Genomic DNA, 16,129 nt, shown 5'->3' with positions numbered 1-16,129 from the left:
TAAAACCTCCTCCTCTAATGTGAAAATTCAGTAACTGTCCCCTTAACATTTTCTAAAGATAAAACTTAATTTTATGAAACAAAAATTAACTGGGTTCAAATGTCATTAGCATGTTTCTAATAATAACGGAAAACAATTTTATCGACAAGGTTAAAGTCAACCTAAAACAAATGGCAAAAGATAGAATTATCCCATTTAACATCTTCATTGAGGATTTTTTTCCCTATAAAGAGTTGAAATAAGGCCAAAATATAATGAGGGCATTATGACAGCTATAAAATTAAAAGCGAATAAATCATTTTATCTATACTCCTATTTTTAAAAATACTTGAAGAATTCAGAACAAAACATTTAATTCATTAACTTATGCAAGATTAGACTGCATCTCAAGGCCAGTGAAGATAAAGACAGGATAATAATCTTACAGTTCATGTAAAATAACATCACAGAACATCACCTTAAGAAGTGAAAAACTGTTCACTGCCAAGTAAAAGGAAGACACTGGAACCACTGCTGAAGAAAGGCATACAATTTTAAGTGGTCAAATCCTTCAGGACCAGGATGAAGAGGTTTCAGGTCTAATGTTAACTGGCTGCCTGGAGAAATGTGGAAAATCTGGGACTTAGCAAGAAAGAGTCTGGGATAGCTTAATTAATGGTATCTATCATAGCTGTGTAAAAGTGTATGTGTCTACCGGGGGAGGGAAATGTTGGTATACCTTCTTTTTTAACCTTGCTCTAGGTAAAAAACAAACAAAAAACTAGAGTACTGTAGCACAAGAAGATAACAAATTCCATTACTGATGAGTATTACAATGTTAACTCTCCTTAGGCTCCAGGTTCTTCCTATCGTGCAAGTTATAGTTAAAAAGGCATCCTAAAATATGTGAGTCCCTCTCCTATGGCTTACAAGATTTTTAATTGCAGATGAAAGCTGTAAGATCAGAAAGATATGAGAAAGTTAGAAGCAACGGTGCTAGGGCTTTAGCAGTTCTGCTACAAAGTAAATTCCAAATTTTATTATGCTTAGCAAGCAGAAAGCTGTAGGAATAATTATAGTGGCACAGAGGCATTGGGAATGCTGTTAATTCTCATTTACTAGAGGGCTCAAGGGTGTACATCAGGCTGTCTCAGCAGAAGGACCCAAGGGGTTTTCTTTCCTGGGCTAAATTCCAAAACCAGATAAATGTCTGGGTTTTTGTTTGTTTTTTAAACATCATCCCAAGAGGTCTACTGCTTGGCATTTCAAATATGTACTCTTAATACATGATGAGCCAAACATTCCATCTTTATTTCCATGAATCAATCCTAGGCACCTTGGCTCAACGAAATAAAGTACTTCGCTTTGAATTTATCAATTTGATAAAAAATTTAGAATAAACTTTTCATAAATTAGAACCACCAAGAGTGTGCCCATAAAGGAAAAAGAGAAAACAGAAGAAGAAAAGTCTCTGTTTGAACTTGAACATAAAGCATCTGGTCAAAGGCCAACAGGGCCGCACGCCCGCCCTACTGCAGTCACTGTCACTGCTGCACACCTCTGGCTCCTCTCTCAAGTCCTGTTCAGGGGCGCCTGGGTGGCTCAGCCATTAAGCATCTGCCTTCAGTTCAGGTCATGATTCCAGGGTCCTGGAATCGAGACCCACGTCGGGCTCTCTGCTCAGCAGGAAACCTGCTTCCCCCTCTCATACTCCCCTTGCTTGTGTTCCCTCTCGTACTGTCTCTGTCAAATAAATAAAATCTTAAAAAAAAAAAAAAAAGCTCAAGTCCTGTTCAGCCTCAACTGATTTCGCAGCTCTGGACTCACCTGGTCCAAGAAAGAAGCTGAAGCTAATTCACAAGGTGAACCATAGTACTGATGACATTAAGAGCATTGGATAGTAAATGAGTATTGTTAGGCTGTAATAGTCAGAAGATGAATCAAAAATGATCTAGTGCTAGTACTTTTTTTTTTTTTTAGCCAGCTGTCCGAAGTATTACTGATTTTTTTTAAAGTAATCTCTACACCCAACAATAGGGCTCAAACTGATAACCCCAAGATCAAGAGTCACATGCTCTTCTGAGCCAGCCAGGTGCCCTAATATTATTGCTTTGGAACTATATACGGGTGGCTCTGTTGCTTGTCCTCATTCCGAGAATGTATTTAGTACTGAGTATACATTTAGTATTAGTTTCTGGTTACTGGAGCAGTTAAAGGAGTCATATTCCTAATGAAGACTGAGTAGGCCCTGATAAGAAAACACCAGACTTTAAAGATCTAATTCCTAAAGAAATACATGTTTGGTAAGCAGATGTGACACTCAAAGCAGAGGAAGAAAAGATACTGGTCAAAGTTGTCTGATTCCTGACAGAATACTCAAGTGCCATCACAAAAAGATCAAAAGAAAATCTACATTTGCTGAAGGTTCTTTGAGAAGGTATGTGACATGTGTGTATTTGTGTGTGTGAATATGAGTGCATATTCACACATGCATTTCCAATTATGAGCTGTATTAGGTTAGAAACTATTCGAAATGTCAAATTAAAAAGGTCAACAGCCAAGAGAGAAACAAAAGTAAAGGCAGATTACTCACTGAACAACAACAAAAATATTTACCAAGAAAAGTCAACCTAGCTCAACCACTTCCTGCCAGGGTAAGTACTCTGTTTAAGGTGCCTGAGGAGATACTCGATGCCAAACCCAACAAAAGGCAGTGCCCTATGATCACTTTTTCTCATCAGACAAAAAGACACTTAGAGCTACATAAAGAAATGGAGAGCTATTTAAACTGCCAAGAATGAAGGGAAAAGTAGCAAAGTATTCCTTTGGAAAAACTGAGAAAATTATACCTCAAAGGACTTAATGACTGATCACAAAGTGTCAGCCTCATTTAATTCTCTGAACCTAGATATCACGACTGTTTTCAGGATCTGGTTACACTACTATTCCTGTAACTCTTCAAATCCTTTCCATCTGATGTTTAGTGGTTTAGAAAGAATCAAGGCCATAACCTTGTCTATAACCCTTAGATAGCTAGAGGTTCATGAGCTCTAAAGGCTAGTGCCTTTATCCCCAGAGCTTCTCAGGTGAACCCTCCATCAAAATTCTTCCTTCATGCACGACCATTTCCAGAGATTCCCTACTTTTACTATCAAACAGAATTGGTTTTGGAGTGAGGGAAGCCATTTTTTTCACCCTTTAAAAACTAATACTAATTTGGAAATCAACCTTAGTCTACCACTCATTAAAATGCGAACTACTGATTTCACTTGCCCAGAGTATAAAAGCTGTATTATGAAGAAAAGTTTAAATACACAGCTTAATAAAGCAAAGGCTCTGAATTGTGAATTTGGGGGCAGGTATATTATGTACTCAGACCCTTCCATGTAAAGTCCTACATCTATAGCTTTGGTCCAACAAATAAAATAACCAAGGTGGCAAAGAAAGATTAGAGCTGTGACATTTTAAGGGATTGCCTCATTCCAAAATTAGCTTTCTATATCAAGGTAACAATTAAATTTTATATTATCCCCTAAGGAGTCTAGCTGTTATTTTTATAAAGCTCTAATTTAAAAAATTACTGCTTCACATTTGAAAGTAGAGATAACTGCAGTTACTGTGGTATTTTGTGATTGCCAATGGAATCAAGATCCTTACTGTATCTTCTTAAACTGGCTACTATGGGTGACTAGAGATTCCAGAATTAGCAAAAGTTAAGTAACTTTACTTCTCTCCCCAAATAGATAATCTCCTGGATCTCAAATTTTATCTGACAGACTTACTTTGGGATAAAATGTTTTTCAAATTCTCTATCATATAAGGAGATCTAATAACAAATTTGAAAATCATTTTTCTAAATGTGGTTTCCCATACAATGGATTGAGTCAGACACAATTTAAGGAAGTATTTAGTTTATTTTCAGTGATTAACAACATTTTTTAGCATGAATGTATTCATGGGAAAGTGTAGATCTTTTTTTCATTTCAAACGAGTCAGCCCTTCTCAAGTTCCATGGGGAAGAAAATCTACTCTTAAAACTTGAATTCCTACTTTATTGAATTAAAAAAAAAACCAGGAATACTATTTTTAACCATTAAATTATTACTACCCGGACATATTTAAACAATTAATCAAAGATAGGAAGCTTTCTAATAGTTCTTTCTGAAATTAGATCACAGCCATCTCTCCATGACAGGCAAGCCACTTGGGCCAGTAAGACGCTTGCCACTAGCCTAATACATCAAACATAGGTCGAGGAAGTTATTTAAAAAAAAAAAAGAAAAAGCCTGAGACGACCTATAAAGCTCCAAAACCACACAAAACTCCATTCCCTGTCCTATCCTCTCCTCCCCCATTTTGAATATTCAGATCTGTACAAATAGTCTCTTAATTATTTGCAACTAACACAACACTGATTTACATGTCCCAAAGTCTCCATTGGCCATTACTGACAATTACAACAGTGAACACCTATGTAGTATGACATGCCAGGCAGTGTTGTAAGTGCTTTGGTGTTCTTCAAATAAAAAACAAGAGAATTGTCCAAATTTCTGTAAAGTTACAGGGGCCTTTAAGACACCTATTTGGTAAAGACCCATATATTCAATATAATTTAGATTTCAACCAATACAAAGTTGTTTGTACTTGATCAAATACAAATTCTGCTAATTCTATGAAAAAATAGAAAATGTATTAAGGTTGTAACACTAGATAAATAAAAATAGTGAACAAACCAGTCATTTATTTGGGAAATAAAAAACTAATTTCTAGGGGCGCCTGGGTGGCACAGCGGTTAAGCTTCTGCCTTCGGCTCAGGGCGTGATCCCGGCGTTATGGGATCGAGCCCCACATCAGGCTCCTCCGCTATGAGCCTGCTTCTTCCTCTCCCACTCCCCCTGCTTGTGTTCCCTCTCTCACTGGCTGTCTCTATCTCTGTCAAATAAATAAATAAATAAATTCTTTAAAAGAAAAAAAAAACCAACTAATTTCTAAAAAACCCACTGAAATGGCAAAGTGATAGTCATGTCACTTTAGGGGAAAAGTTAGTGAGAAGACAAAACAGAAATGCTAATACTATTTAAAAGATACAAACAGTAGAAGCGAAATGGAAAGACACACAGCAATTTTCACGGTAGCTGTATTTAATAAAGTTTTAAAAACCTCCATTTTTTAAAGTCAATTTCTTTAATGCAAGAATAATTCGCAATAGGTTCTTTGCTATATAATACTAATAGTATTGGATTTTCTTTGCAAATTCTTTTAGTTCTATTACTGAAGAAATTAACTTTTGTGTTACAGGCATTACAAATTCATATAAAAAGCTAGGCAGTGCTACTGTGTTTAATGGCTTACAATATTTGTATTACGGATTTAAATGCTTGTTTTAACAACCAAAATAAAAGTGGAATTCTGTAAAGATGTGTTTTGTCACTCTAAAACGCGACTACCTTTCCTACTGTGTGTATTCTAAAATTTTCAAGATCTGTTTACTTAGATCTTAAATAGTTAGAGAATTCAGTCACAGGCTGTTGTATGAATTGTGTCCTCCAAAAATATATGTTGAAGTCCTAACTCCCAGTACCTCAGAATGTGACCTTATTTGGAAATAGGGTCACTGCAGATGTAATTAGTTAAGATGACATCATACTGACCAGGTTCCTAATCCAACATAACCAATGTCCTTGTAAGAGGAAAATCAAGACACAGACATACACAGAGAGATGTTATAAAGACACATGATGGAAGACCACCCGTCATTTGGCGACAGAGGCAGAGATTGAAGTGACGCATCTACAAGTCAAGAACACCAAGGACTGCTGAGAACTGACAGAAATTTGGAAGAGGAAAGGAAGGATTCTCCTCTAGGGCCTTCAGAGAGACACCGGGGCTCTGCCAACACCTTGATTCGGACTTCTAGCCTCCGGAACTGTGAGAGAGTAGGTTTCTGCTCTCCTAGGCTCCCTGATTTTTGGTAATGTTGTTACAGCAGGAAACTAATTACACAGATCATGAACTAAAATCTACCTTTCCAAAACAGCATCTTTTAAAGTAAAAGCATAGATTCATAGTCAGCAAAACCTGGGGTCAAACACCTGTGCAAATAAAACCTGTGTAACCATGGACTTGAGTTTGCGTCTTCATTCGTTGAAAAAAAAAAAAAAGAAAGAGAGATAACAAATCCTACCAGTGTATTTCTGAACATAAATCATGTACAATGTCCACAACACAGAGGTAAAAAATGTTAAGTCTCTCCACCCACAAGCCTTTCTCTCCATGTAATGAGAATGCATTTTAACCTGTGGTCATTTGGCTAACAATTCAGAAAATAATAACACAGGGCTATAATTAAAATATCATTAAGTAAATTTATAAAAATCACTGTCCTAAATTAAGCCCTAATGGTTTAACTACTTAGAAATCTCTAAATCCTTATCCTGGGTATGACCACAGTATCTAAGATGTGATGCTTTTCAGAACTTCCTGATACTGTAAATGCTACCTTCTCCTTTTTAAAAAGGTTCAAAGTAATTTCAATTATCACAGAAAGAAAGATCAATTCTTAAACAACAGTTTATCCTTTATACTTTCAAAGGTTAATTTTATTCAACACAAGTCTTCTGATTTACTAATATTCTTATTAATATGCAAACTGACCCAAGTTCAGTAATAAACACAAGACTCCTGTTATTAAAAAGTCATTGTTCAAATGCAGGAATTTTTTATTTCATGTAATAATAACATAAGCAAAATAATAATGACCTTTGACAAGATTAGTAGAAATAGAAGTATAACTCACAAAGCATGTTCCCCTGACATGTGAATTAGCCAGTAATATGGCCACAATGTTTAGAGTCACCTTTCCAAAGACTCTGGAAAAGGTGATCAGAGGCCAGCACCATGACAGGCTACAGATTAAACCTTATAAGAACCTAAGTTTAGTGATATGAACAGAAGACTTGAAGAGAAAGAAAACCTTGAATCAGATTATATATTCAAGTAAAGTAAAAATCACTGCAAATTATCCACTGCCACCAAAGACAACAGAGCTAGGCTCTTGAACTACTTGAATTCAAGTGGTGAATAAAGACTAACACTGAATGCTTACTATGTGTAAAGACAATTTTACATATTTAACTTCATTCAAGCCATGGAACATTCCTAATATAGGAGTTTTATACACGAGAAAACTGAATACTAAGTTTGGGCTATACATACAGTGTATAAATGCCAAATTTTAGAAATGAGCTGCCAAAGCCACAACCTAAAATATAAATTTGCAAGCAATCACTGGCTCTGTTTTTATATGTATGAAAACATTTTAAAAAATAAATAAGTTTTGATATTTTATTTGTGAGGAAAGCTGTCATCAAAAAGAAATCTTATTTAATAGTGCAACAGAAACTTGCCTCCAGAATAGCATGTTATTAAGAAAGTTAACAATATTATAACATGGTATAATCTTAAGAAAAACCCAAATCCCGAAAACAGAATCTAAGAAAATGAAGCTGAAGTGATAGTTTAGCTATAGGAAAAGAAGATAGCCCACATATACTTGTAACAGTGAAAACACAAGTTCAGTTTAGTGTTTAAATGCAGCCTTACCCTACAAGGATAAGACTGATTCGCTGTTCAAGTGTATGGTTTTCTGGACAAACTTATTTGCTTTTTAAACAGAAGAGGAATTAATCGTTTGTGAGCCTCTGCCATGTATGTCTGGCACTTTAGTAGGTGGTACACACTAATTTTTCGAAGTAATAAACCTGGGTTTCAATCTTTGCTCAAGTATTTACAAGTTGTGTGACCTTGGGAAATAGCTTAAATCTGTGACAGGTTTCTCGTTAGTAAAATAGGTATTAAAATATTAATACTACAAGATTGTCATGAGGTTTATACAGGTAATAAAATCATCCCAGTTCTTGTCACACAGTACATGTCATTAAATATCAGCTAATATTATTATCAAATAATTTAAAAAGTGTAACCCTGCAAATTATAACAGTTATAAGAAAAAATGCTTAGAAATACAGTAACTTGTCTAGAGACATATATCTAGCAAATGTTAAAGATGGTTTTGAAAACCTAATGACAATGAAATCTGTGGTCTCTTTAAAAAGTTCCAATGTTGTTAGTCACTCCCTTTGTTCTTCCTGCTTCCTCAACTGGTCTTTTACAGAAGAGAAAATTTATTTCACAGACTCCAGGTGTTTAAATGCTAGAAATGACCTCAGAAATCACTAAGCCAAGGGGAAGCAAACTGCTTCCAACACAGTTCTGTCCAATTGACAGTCCTTGCCTGAAATGAAGGGTCAAAAAGGAGGCTGGAGTGCTATGATGAGAAGGATTTGAGAATTCTGAGAATGGCAGAAAAATAAGACAAAATAGTGATAGCTGCCCATGGAGGTTCGAGAGGGACAAACAACATAGGTCAACCAAGTGCTATATATCTGCCATTGCCACACAAGTGTAATAGACTCATTAAACTCATCTAGTTCTCATTAATCCTGGGCTCAAAGTCACAAGCTCCAAGTTTACTCTCTACTAGTGAGCTCTGTGCATAAGAGCTCCCTCTGCTTCCATCACTGTAAGTCATCCTACTATCCGAAGCACCTATCACTTCTACAATATAAAGTTAGCCCGTTAGCACAATTCTACCCATTGACCTACTATGTACAGTTTACAAATTACTTAGAATATTCGTTCTATATCGTGACTAGAACAAGGCCAAGTAATTCTAAGTGTACATACAGAATGAAAAGACCACCCTGAAAAGAGCGGAGAATTAAATCGAGTGGAAGAAAAATGTCTGAGCAAAGCTCCTGCAAAATAAACCACTGATCTGCATTGGTTTTTAATGTGCAACCCACGTCTAAGCAGTCCTACCAGTAACACTGCTAGTCCTTGATAAATTTAATGCTCGCCAATTTTGTCCCAAAGGGCCCTTTCTATAATCAAAGCATTTAATACCATGATCCGAGTAAATTTTTCTTTGAGGTATCCTATAACAAAGTTTTACTTGAGTCAAAAATACTTCCTATAAAACCATTTCATATGCTTCCTTCCATCCCTTTGCTTTAATTCATTTTTAGATTAATGCTTAATGCTTTAATGAGTTTAAACCATGTGATAATGACTTCCCTATTTTTTATTCTTACTCCAACACCAACTGCCACAAATTAAGTATAAACTTTACTGAAACACTAGAAGTTATTTTTAGATCACCAAAGTATTTTACTTAAATTATTTTTTAAAGAATCTCAAGTGCATGGTATATTAAATATTTACATGCTCTAAATTATCTGAAGTGGTGGTATGTGGGGATCTAAAAAGTATATATACACCCAGGGAGGGGTGTGTGTCTGTGTATATGTGTATAAAAATATGTATCTCCCCAGGGGATTCTGTATTAGTCTGTGGTGACATCCCCTCAACCTCCTGACATTTCCAAATAGCTCCAACAGGTGATTCTGTTATACATTTCTTGGCTGAGAATCACAGACTCGGGTGTATTTCAAATTGCTTTCAATATGTATGCCCCTATTTAAAGTAACCCCCCCACACACACAAAGAAAACAATCTGGGCCATTAATTTTGAATTCTAGTTTCAGAAAGTTTTTCTAAACCAAAGTATCTTGTTTTGAAATCTCCCATTAAAAAGTAATCTTTTCTTCTTCAGAGGTGGAAAACAAAAAATTTAGTGCCTAAAACTTATAGTTTAAAAGATGTTTTATATAAAACCACAGCATCCTCAATTAAGGAAACATTTATAGTTCTCTGCCACACTGCAGTATTTATGACTATTTACAAATATTTAGTTTTTAATTTTGCCTATCTTAAAAAATGAATATAAAGGTACTTGCTTCTCTTCTTCTACATTATGTAAAATATTTAAAGAGAAAAATGTTAATGTTTTCTTTCTCTGAGTTAAAAGCCCTTAAGACATTTTATTAATATAGCACCCGATAAAGTAATGATAATAAAGGCACATAAGGTATAACAAAATCATTTTTAATCGAATATTAAAATTTTCTTTTTCTTTAAAGTTGTGCCCATCTAAAATATATACAATGACAAACATCAAAATGTTCTTTAAATCACTTAATGAATAAGGGATTATATATATATAATTCATAATGGAGACCATATTTCTTTAATTCTAAGACACTTTACATTTTAACATTTCTGAATTAGGATGGGTCTTATAATCACTGGCATGTCATACTGGAAACATTTTTTATTCCTGAATGTTACTTCTCACAATCAATGGCACCCTAGATCTGATGAACTATGGTGTTTATAAAAAAAACACTTTTTCAAATTAAAAGAGGTAACTTTTACTTTTTAAATGTAACAAAACTGACCCACCCCCCAAAACAACTTTAAATGTGTAGCTCCATAAACTATAATCTTTTATATGAGTGAAAATGGCCAATAAATTTAATGAAACAACTAAATTATCAGGACAAAAGAAACTCTAGTAAGAATATAAGAGCTTCAATAATGAAAAAATTTATCAAATATACGAAGTCATTTTCAGAGTTTAAAGTGAATAATTTTATACTATTCTGTCTCCCAATGCTAAGCATTTGTCCATCCTATGTATTGAAATAAATTTAGCATTCCACGTACAATATGCTACAAATAATGATTACTTTGCTGTAAAATAAATTTCTAACTGCAATATAAATGATCAAAGTGCATTATATGTATTTATGCTACAAATAGAAGCCAATGTTTAATGAGATATTTAAAGACAAAAAAAAAACATTTAAAAAGTAGTATCTACTTAAACTATAGTCTACGAATACCTCAGAGAGTCATATCATTCTCTAATATATCACAAATCAAAGCATTATTGATTTGGTGGCTAATGTAGATACTGCCTATAGCACTTTGAACAATTTTATTAAAGTGGTTAGGTTACTCCTTGCATATTTCTAATGGCTAGCATTCTAGGGACAGTACTGGGATCAAATGCATCAAAAACGTGATAGGTCTTGTGTCGAACTTAAAGTAAGATAATTAACTTCTCTCCATTATTTAAAAAAATGGCGAACGTAAATATCAACTTTGGAAATTCAGTATGAGGATGAGTAACATCCTTTCACTTAAATACTATACTACAAAGTAAGAACAAAGTGAGAACAAGTACACATAATTTTTTTCAACTATTTTCAGAGTGTCCCACACTCCCAAAATGGGATTCTAGATACAGCACTGACAACTGATTAGGTTAACTTTCACCACCAGAATCTTCGAAGCACTGCAATACTTTTATATATTTTGTTTTCAAGTTTGCACATGAAGGCCCAACAGTGATAAAAAACTTGGGATCAAAGGTCACTAAAAAAGTCTTACATTTGTATTGCTACTTAATCCAAGTGAATGTCACTTAATTTTAATAATGGTAAATGCAACTAAAGGAGTTTGAAATCCCAGTCAATAGAAGTTCCTTAAGAACAAGGCTAATCATTCCTGCACATTAATACTTTGTACCAATGTCACTGTTTCTCTTGTTTTCCTAAGGAAAAGACTGAAATCAATTCAAATTACCGGACTGAATTACCGTAGAAATAAACACCCAATTTCCACTCGTAGACACTTTTTCACATAACAAAACAAATAATGTACTATTCCTGTTGAGAACCTATAAGAAGAAATGACTTGATTTTTTGGCCAGGAACCATCCATAAAACTCTTATAGCCCATTAGATCATCAAGAGGTAAGCAAAAACAATCCAATTCTAAACAGATGGTGTGTTCTATCGTTACTTTGGGCAGGCTTGACAAACGTAGCTTAAGAATTTTAGAGAAACAGAGCAAATGATGAATAAGATGAATAGTTGGGAATGCACAGGGAACAAAAATGTCTATTCATAGGACCAAATAAAAGCCTTCATTAGGAACAAAAAAAACACCAATGGTTTTATATATATGTATATACATATGTAAAACCCAAAGGAAAAACAAACAGCAAATAAATGAAAATTAAAAGCAAAAATAAATAAATAAATAGAAAACCAATCCCCAATTTTTCTGCTACTCAGTTTACCTTGGAGGTTAATCTGAACAGTGCCTACAAAACACATGGTGGATGCTTTGTTCCTGATATATATAATGTTTTTAAATCCACCAACACCTCTATACATTCTGTGCAATTAAGAAATTCACTTCAGGCAAGTGACCAGTAAGTACTTTAGTACTAGCACTATCTATGCAGAATAGCAAATATAATGTGAAACAAAGCAAGGCAAGCATTCATGTGAATTTTGGCTCCATGCTAACTCTGGCTTCATGCCTAACTACATTAAAAGAATTGCCAAACGGCCAATACATTTCTTTACAATAGTTCTTATTTTACCTTCATAAAGGCTAAGAAGAGTTTTGACTACAAGCACTGTCGACTAGCCAAATTTCTCTAATTTTCTATCTGATTTTGAATATTTTATTATCTAAACTATCAACTATTTTTCTCTGTATGTACATGAAGACAGACATACAGAGAAACAGAAAAATCTACGTATGACTTACACAATAAATATATACATATATTACATACATACTAATGAGACTGCATGATTTTTATATCAAAGAGTACATGTTTTTCCACCACACAGTTCTTCATTGTTGTTATTAAGAGTAATAAAAAACTTCTGCAACAACTAAGCACATGCTGCTAATGATCCAGGGTTTTAAGAATTTGTAGATTAAAAAAATACAATTCCTAGAACACTGTTATCAAACAAATAAGTTTTATTGGCATCTAAAAACAAAATTCACCCAACATTGAAACGTACTTTAATATTTATGTTTTCTCTTTTTTTTTTCTTTTTTCTTTTTTACTCACTGCAGTATGAGGAACAAATCACAAACACTTACTTTGGAGAAACAGAGACCATAGTGTAGATTTTACAAAATCACTTTTTAAAATCTCTGTATTGTGCTCCTCAAATATCTAGAGCCAGTCTTTGCATAAAATATCACAGCTTTGTCTATTACCTTAAAATTCTGCAGCAGCCTAAAGATATGGATAAGATATACCACCACTTGCTATTTTGAAATATATCTATTACCATATCCAACCTAATGGTAGTATCTAAAAAATTCTTTCTTCCATAGGAAGTCTCTGACAAGCTGTTATTCATTTCCTTGAAGTTAAAAGAATCTGGGGGCAACATTTATATTTTATCAGAAAAATAAAAAAATGTTTACCTACCATGTTCATATTAAGAACAATGTCTATACAAGTCAGTTGTACAATTATTTTAAGAGAAAGGTGAACATGAACATCAGATTAACTTAATTCTGGCAGACAAAAGTGAACAACTATGGTCCAGTCAGCCATTAATCTATTACAGAGAGATGACAACTTTACAAAAGGTATCTTTTACCTACTGAGTGATGATTATGTCCCCTCAGTTTCTGTGCTTTCTACCACTGGTTCACTTTCTATATCAGCAACTGTGTCACTCTTCTCCTTGTTTATTTCACTTGAAGATGTCAGTTTTTCATAAAGTTCAGGATCATTCTGTACTGGTAAAGGTGGTGGCTGGGCATGTCTCTCGGTATTTTCACCATTAACCTGAGGCACGTTATCACCTTTTCGTTGAGAAGTGGCCCCTTCAAAAAAATCAAAAACCCGAGGATGAGGAGGGGGGACCCAGGTGTTTTGAATTCTATCTCGTCCAAGACGGTTTCCATTAATTTCTCTGCAGAAATCAAAATCTCTGTCATCCCTATCCCTTTGCCTCTCCCAGGGTCTTCTGCGGTCATCAAAATCTCTGTGAACTTCTTGTCCAAATCCTCTGTTCCAAGGACCACTTCTAGGATCAAATCGATAGTTTCCAGACCGAAATCTACCTCTTTCTTCATGTAAGCCTTTTGGACCACCATAGACAGGTAGAACCCGATGTTCTCTCTCATCAAAATCTCTATGCCCCCAGGGCTTCTCTGGATTAAAGCCAAAGTGGTCTCTTCGACCAAGATGATCTATGCCTGGCCTCACAAGATTCTCTCTAATATCGACAGGAGGTCTTCCAAAATGATCCCTACCATCTAATGGAGGCCTTCCAGGACCTTCTCTTGGATCTATAGGCCGTCCAACCACATCCCTAACATCCACCGGGGGAGGTCTACTAATGCTTTCCCTGGCTTCAATGGGAGGAAACCGGTAATCTCTATCTCCTTCCTGTTGAATGTTATCATTCCCAAGTGGTATCCTTTTTTCTGGATTAGCAACATTGTCTACACTTTGTCTTCCAGGAACTAGAAAAGGTCTTTCTGGTTGACTAAAAATATCTCCTGGAGGAAAAGGACCACGGGGAGGCGGATGAAGAGCTGAATCAAGTACCGATGGGGGAGGGATTCCCCGTTGGGGTGGAATTCCAGGCTGTATTAAAGGAAATCTTGGTCCAGGCGTCTGTGGTATTAGTCCTGGACGAATGTCTAACATTGGCATTGTGGGCATCCTTTGACTAGAGAGATTTAAAGGGGGTAAATTTTGAGGCCCAGCTGGTGGTTGTGTTCCCAAAAGTCCGGGGGCATTTGGAACATTTGGTGGCTGTACTCCTATAAGTCCGGAATTATTAGGGATATTTGGGGGTAGCACTCCCAGAAGTCCAGAACTACTTGACACAGTTGGTGGCTGTAGTCCCAAAATTCCAGAGTTATTTAGAATATTTGGTGGCTGGGCTCCAATAATCCCAGAACTACTGGAAACATTAGATGGCCGGATTCCAATAATTTCAGAATTACTCGATACATTTGGTCTTTGGACTCCCAGAATTCCAGAATTGCTTGTCACATTTGATGGCTGTCCTCCTAAAATTGCAGGGCTACTTGGAATATCATTTGGAATCACTAAAACAGAAAGAGGAAAAATAACACAAAAAAAATCATTCTGATATAAAAAGGAAACTGTTGTAATTACTAATGCTATAATTACTGAGCCTAGAGGTAATCAACTACTTGTATCCCAGAAGGATCAAGATACACTAGATATTAAACAAAAATTAAAATTATTAATACCATGCATAGTAAAATTTAAATATTAAAACCTAAGTGGGGTGTTACCTAAAAATCTTTACATAGAACACTTAAAAATGACAAGTATTATAGTAACTCTCCACCTTTAACAAAAATGTTTCTAAAGTACAAACAAGTTTTAATATACTAACAGCAGTGCCATAAAAGAGAACTTGCTACTTTCAAATATATTTATCTTTTAGACCTAGTTGGAGAATACCGGATAGAAGTTATTCACACCTAATACTTGCTCATTCTTATCTTTAAGTATACATATTTTGTGCAACTGTATTCTGATACCAACACATTAAAGCAGTCCCAACAGGCCCAAAAAAGGAGGGGTAGTGGTCCAAAAAGAAAGGTGCCAAAATCTATTACTATCCTGAATAGAATGCCCACTTTTTTCAAAGAGAAATTCTAGGAGACAGCATTCTCTTTTTAAACACTGTAACACTTCAATATTCAAACTGGTTACAAATGCGTGGCATCTCAGAATCAAACACCAATATAGAGAAGTAGTGCTTGATTTAACTATGTATTTCTAGGGAATCTATTCATTTGTTTTACCTGCTCTGGTATTTTCACCAGAAGAAATCTGGTGGTCTATAAGATGAGGTACTTTTTCTTCAGGGTCTGCTTGTTTAGTTGGAGGATTAAAAACATTTCCAGCTGGAAGAGTGGAAGTAGCAAGACTGCTGGCAACAGAACCACCCGGCAAAACAAGACCACCAAATCCAACATCTTTGACAGTTTCTGGAGTCATGGATAATGGTGGCTGCACTAAAGCTGTTTAAAGAGGGAGAAAATATATTTCAGATTTACTCAGGCAAGCAATTCATGTGCTAAGTTAAAAATATTAACCATGACCAACACTGGCTCTGCTGAAGTTTTAAATGGCTTCCTGTCCTCTCTCCCCAATTGTCTGGTAAGACTACTCAGTTACCAATGACATACATGAATTCTCTTCTGGTCCCTCTCTTTTATTTATAATGAAAACTAACTTCTTACAGTTTGACTGCTTCATTTATTGACATCACTACCTAGCACACATTATACAATAATTGATGCTCAAAATGACAAGTCATCAAGAAAAGGCTAAATTACATTTAGAAAGCTTTATTTTTTTTAG

General features: G+C 35.1%; 1 protein-coding gene across 12 annotated transcripts in view; it reads right to left on the bottom strand.

Moving 5' to 3' along the window:
• Positions 1 to 16,129, bottom strand: part of SCAF8 (SR-related CTD associated factor 8) — a 216,711-nt gene that overhangs the window by 121,832 nt on the left and 78,750 nt on the right. For 7 of the 12 annotated variants that reach the window (XR_005834413.1, XR_005834417.1, XR_005834412.1 and 4 more), the window contains exons 20-21: positions 15,568 to 15,786; positions 13,368 to 14,835 (exon numbers count right to left, since the gene is read on the bottom strand). Coding sequence is in view for 6 of the 12 variants with exons in the window: in XM_040627988.1 (XP_040483922.1) it covers positions 13,382 to 14,835; positions 15,568 to 15,786 (1,673 nt within the window). In the remaining 6 variants the exon portion in view is untranslated. Of the gene's footprint in view, positions 1 to 11,828; positions 14,836 to 15,567; positions 15,787 to 16,129 lie in introns of those variants that run through there. The other 5 variants (XM_040627992.1, XM_040627987.1, XM_040627990.1 and 2 more) reach the window with 1 other exon arrangement.

Source organism: Ursus maritimus, unplaced genomic scaffold, assembly GCF_017311325.1.
Source record: "Ursus maritimus isolate PB19 unplaced genomic scaffold, ASM1731132v1 scaffold_13, whole genome shotgun sequence".
In the NCBI taxonomy this organism is placed as follows: Eukaryota; Metazoa; Chordata; class Mammalia; order Carnivora; family Ursidae; genus Ursus; species Ursus maritimus.
This window is presented reverse-complemented; position numbering and strand designations above follow the sequence as displayed.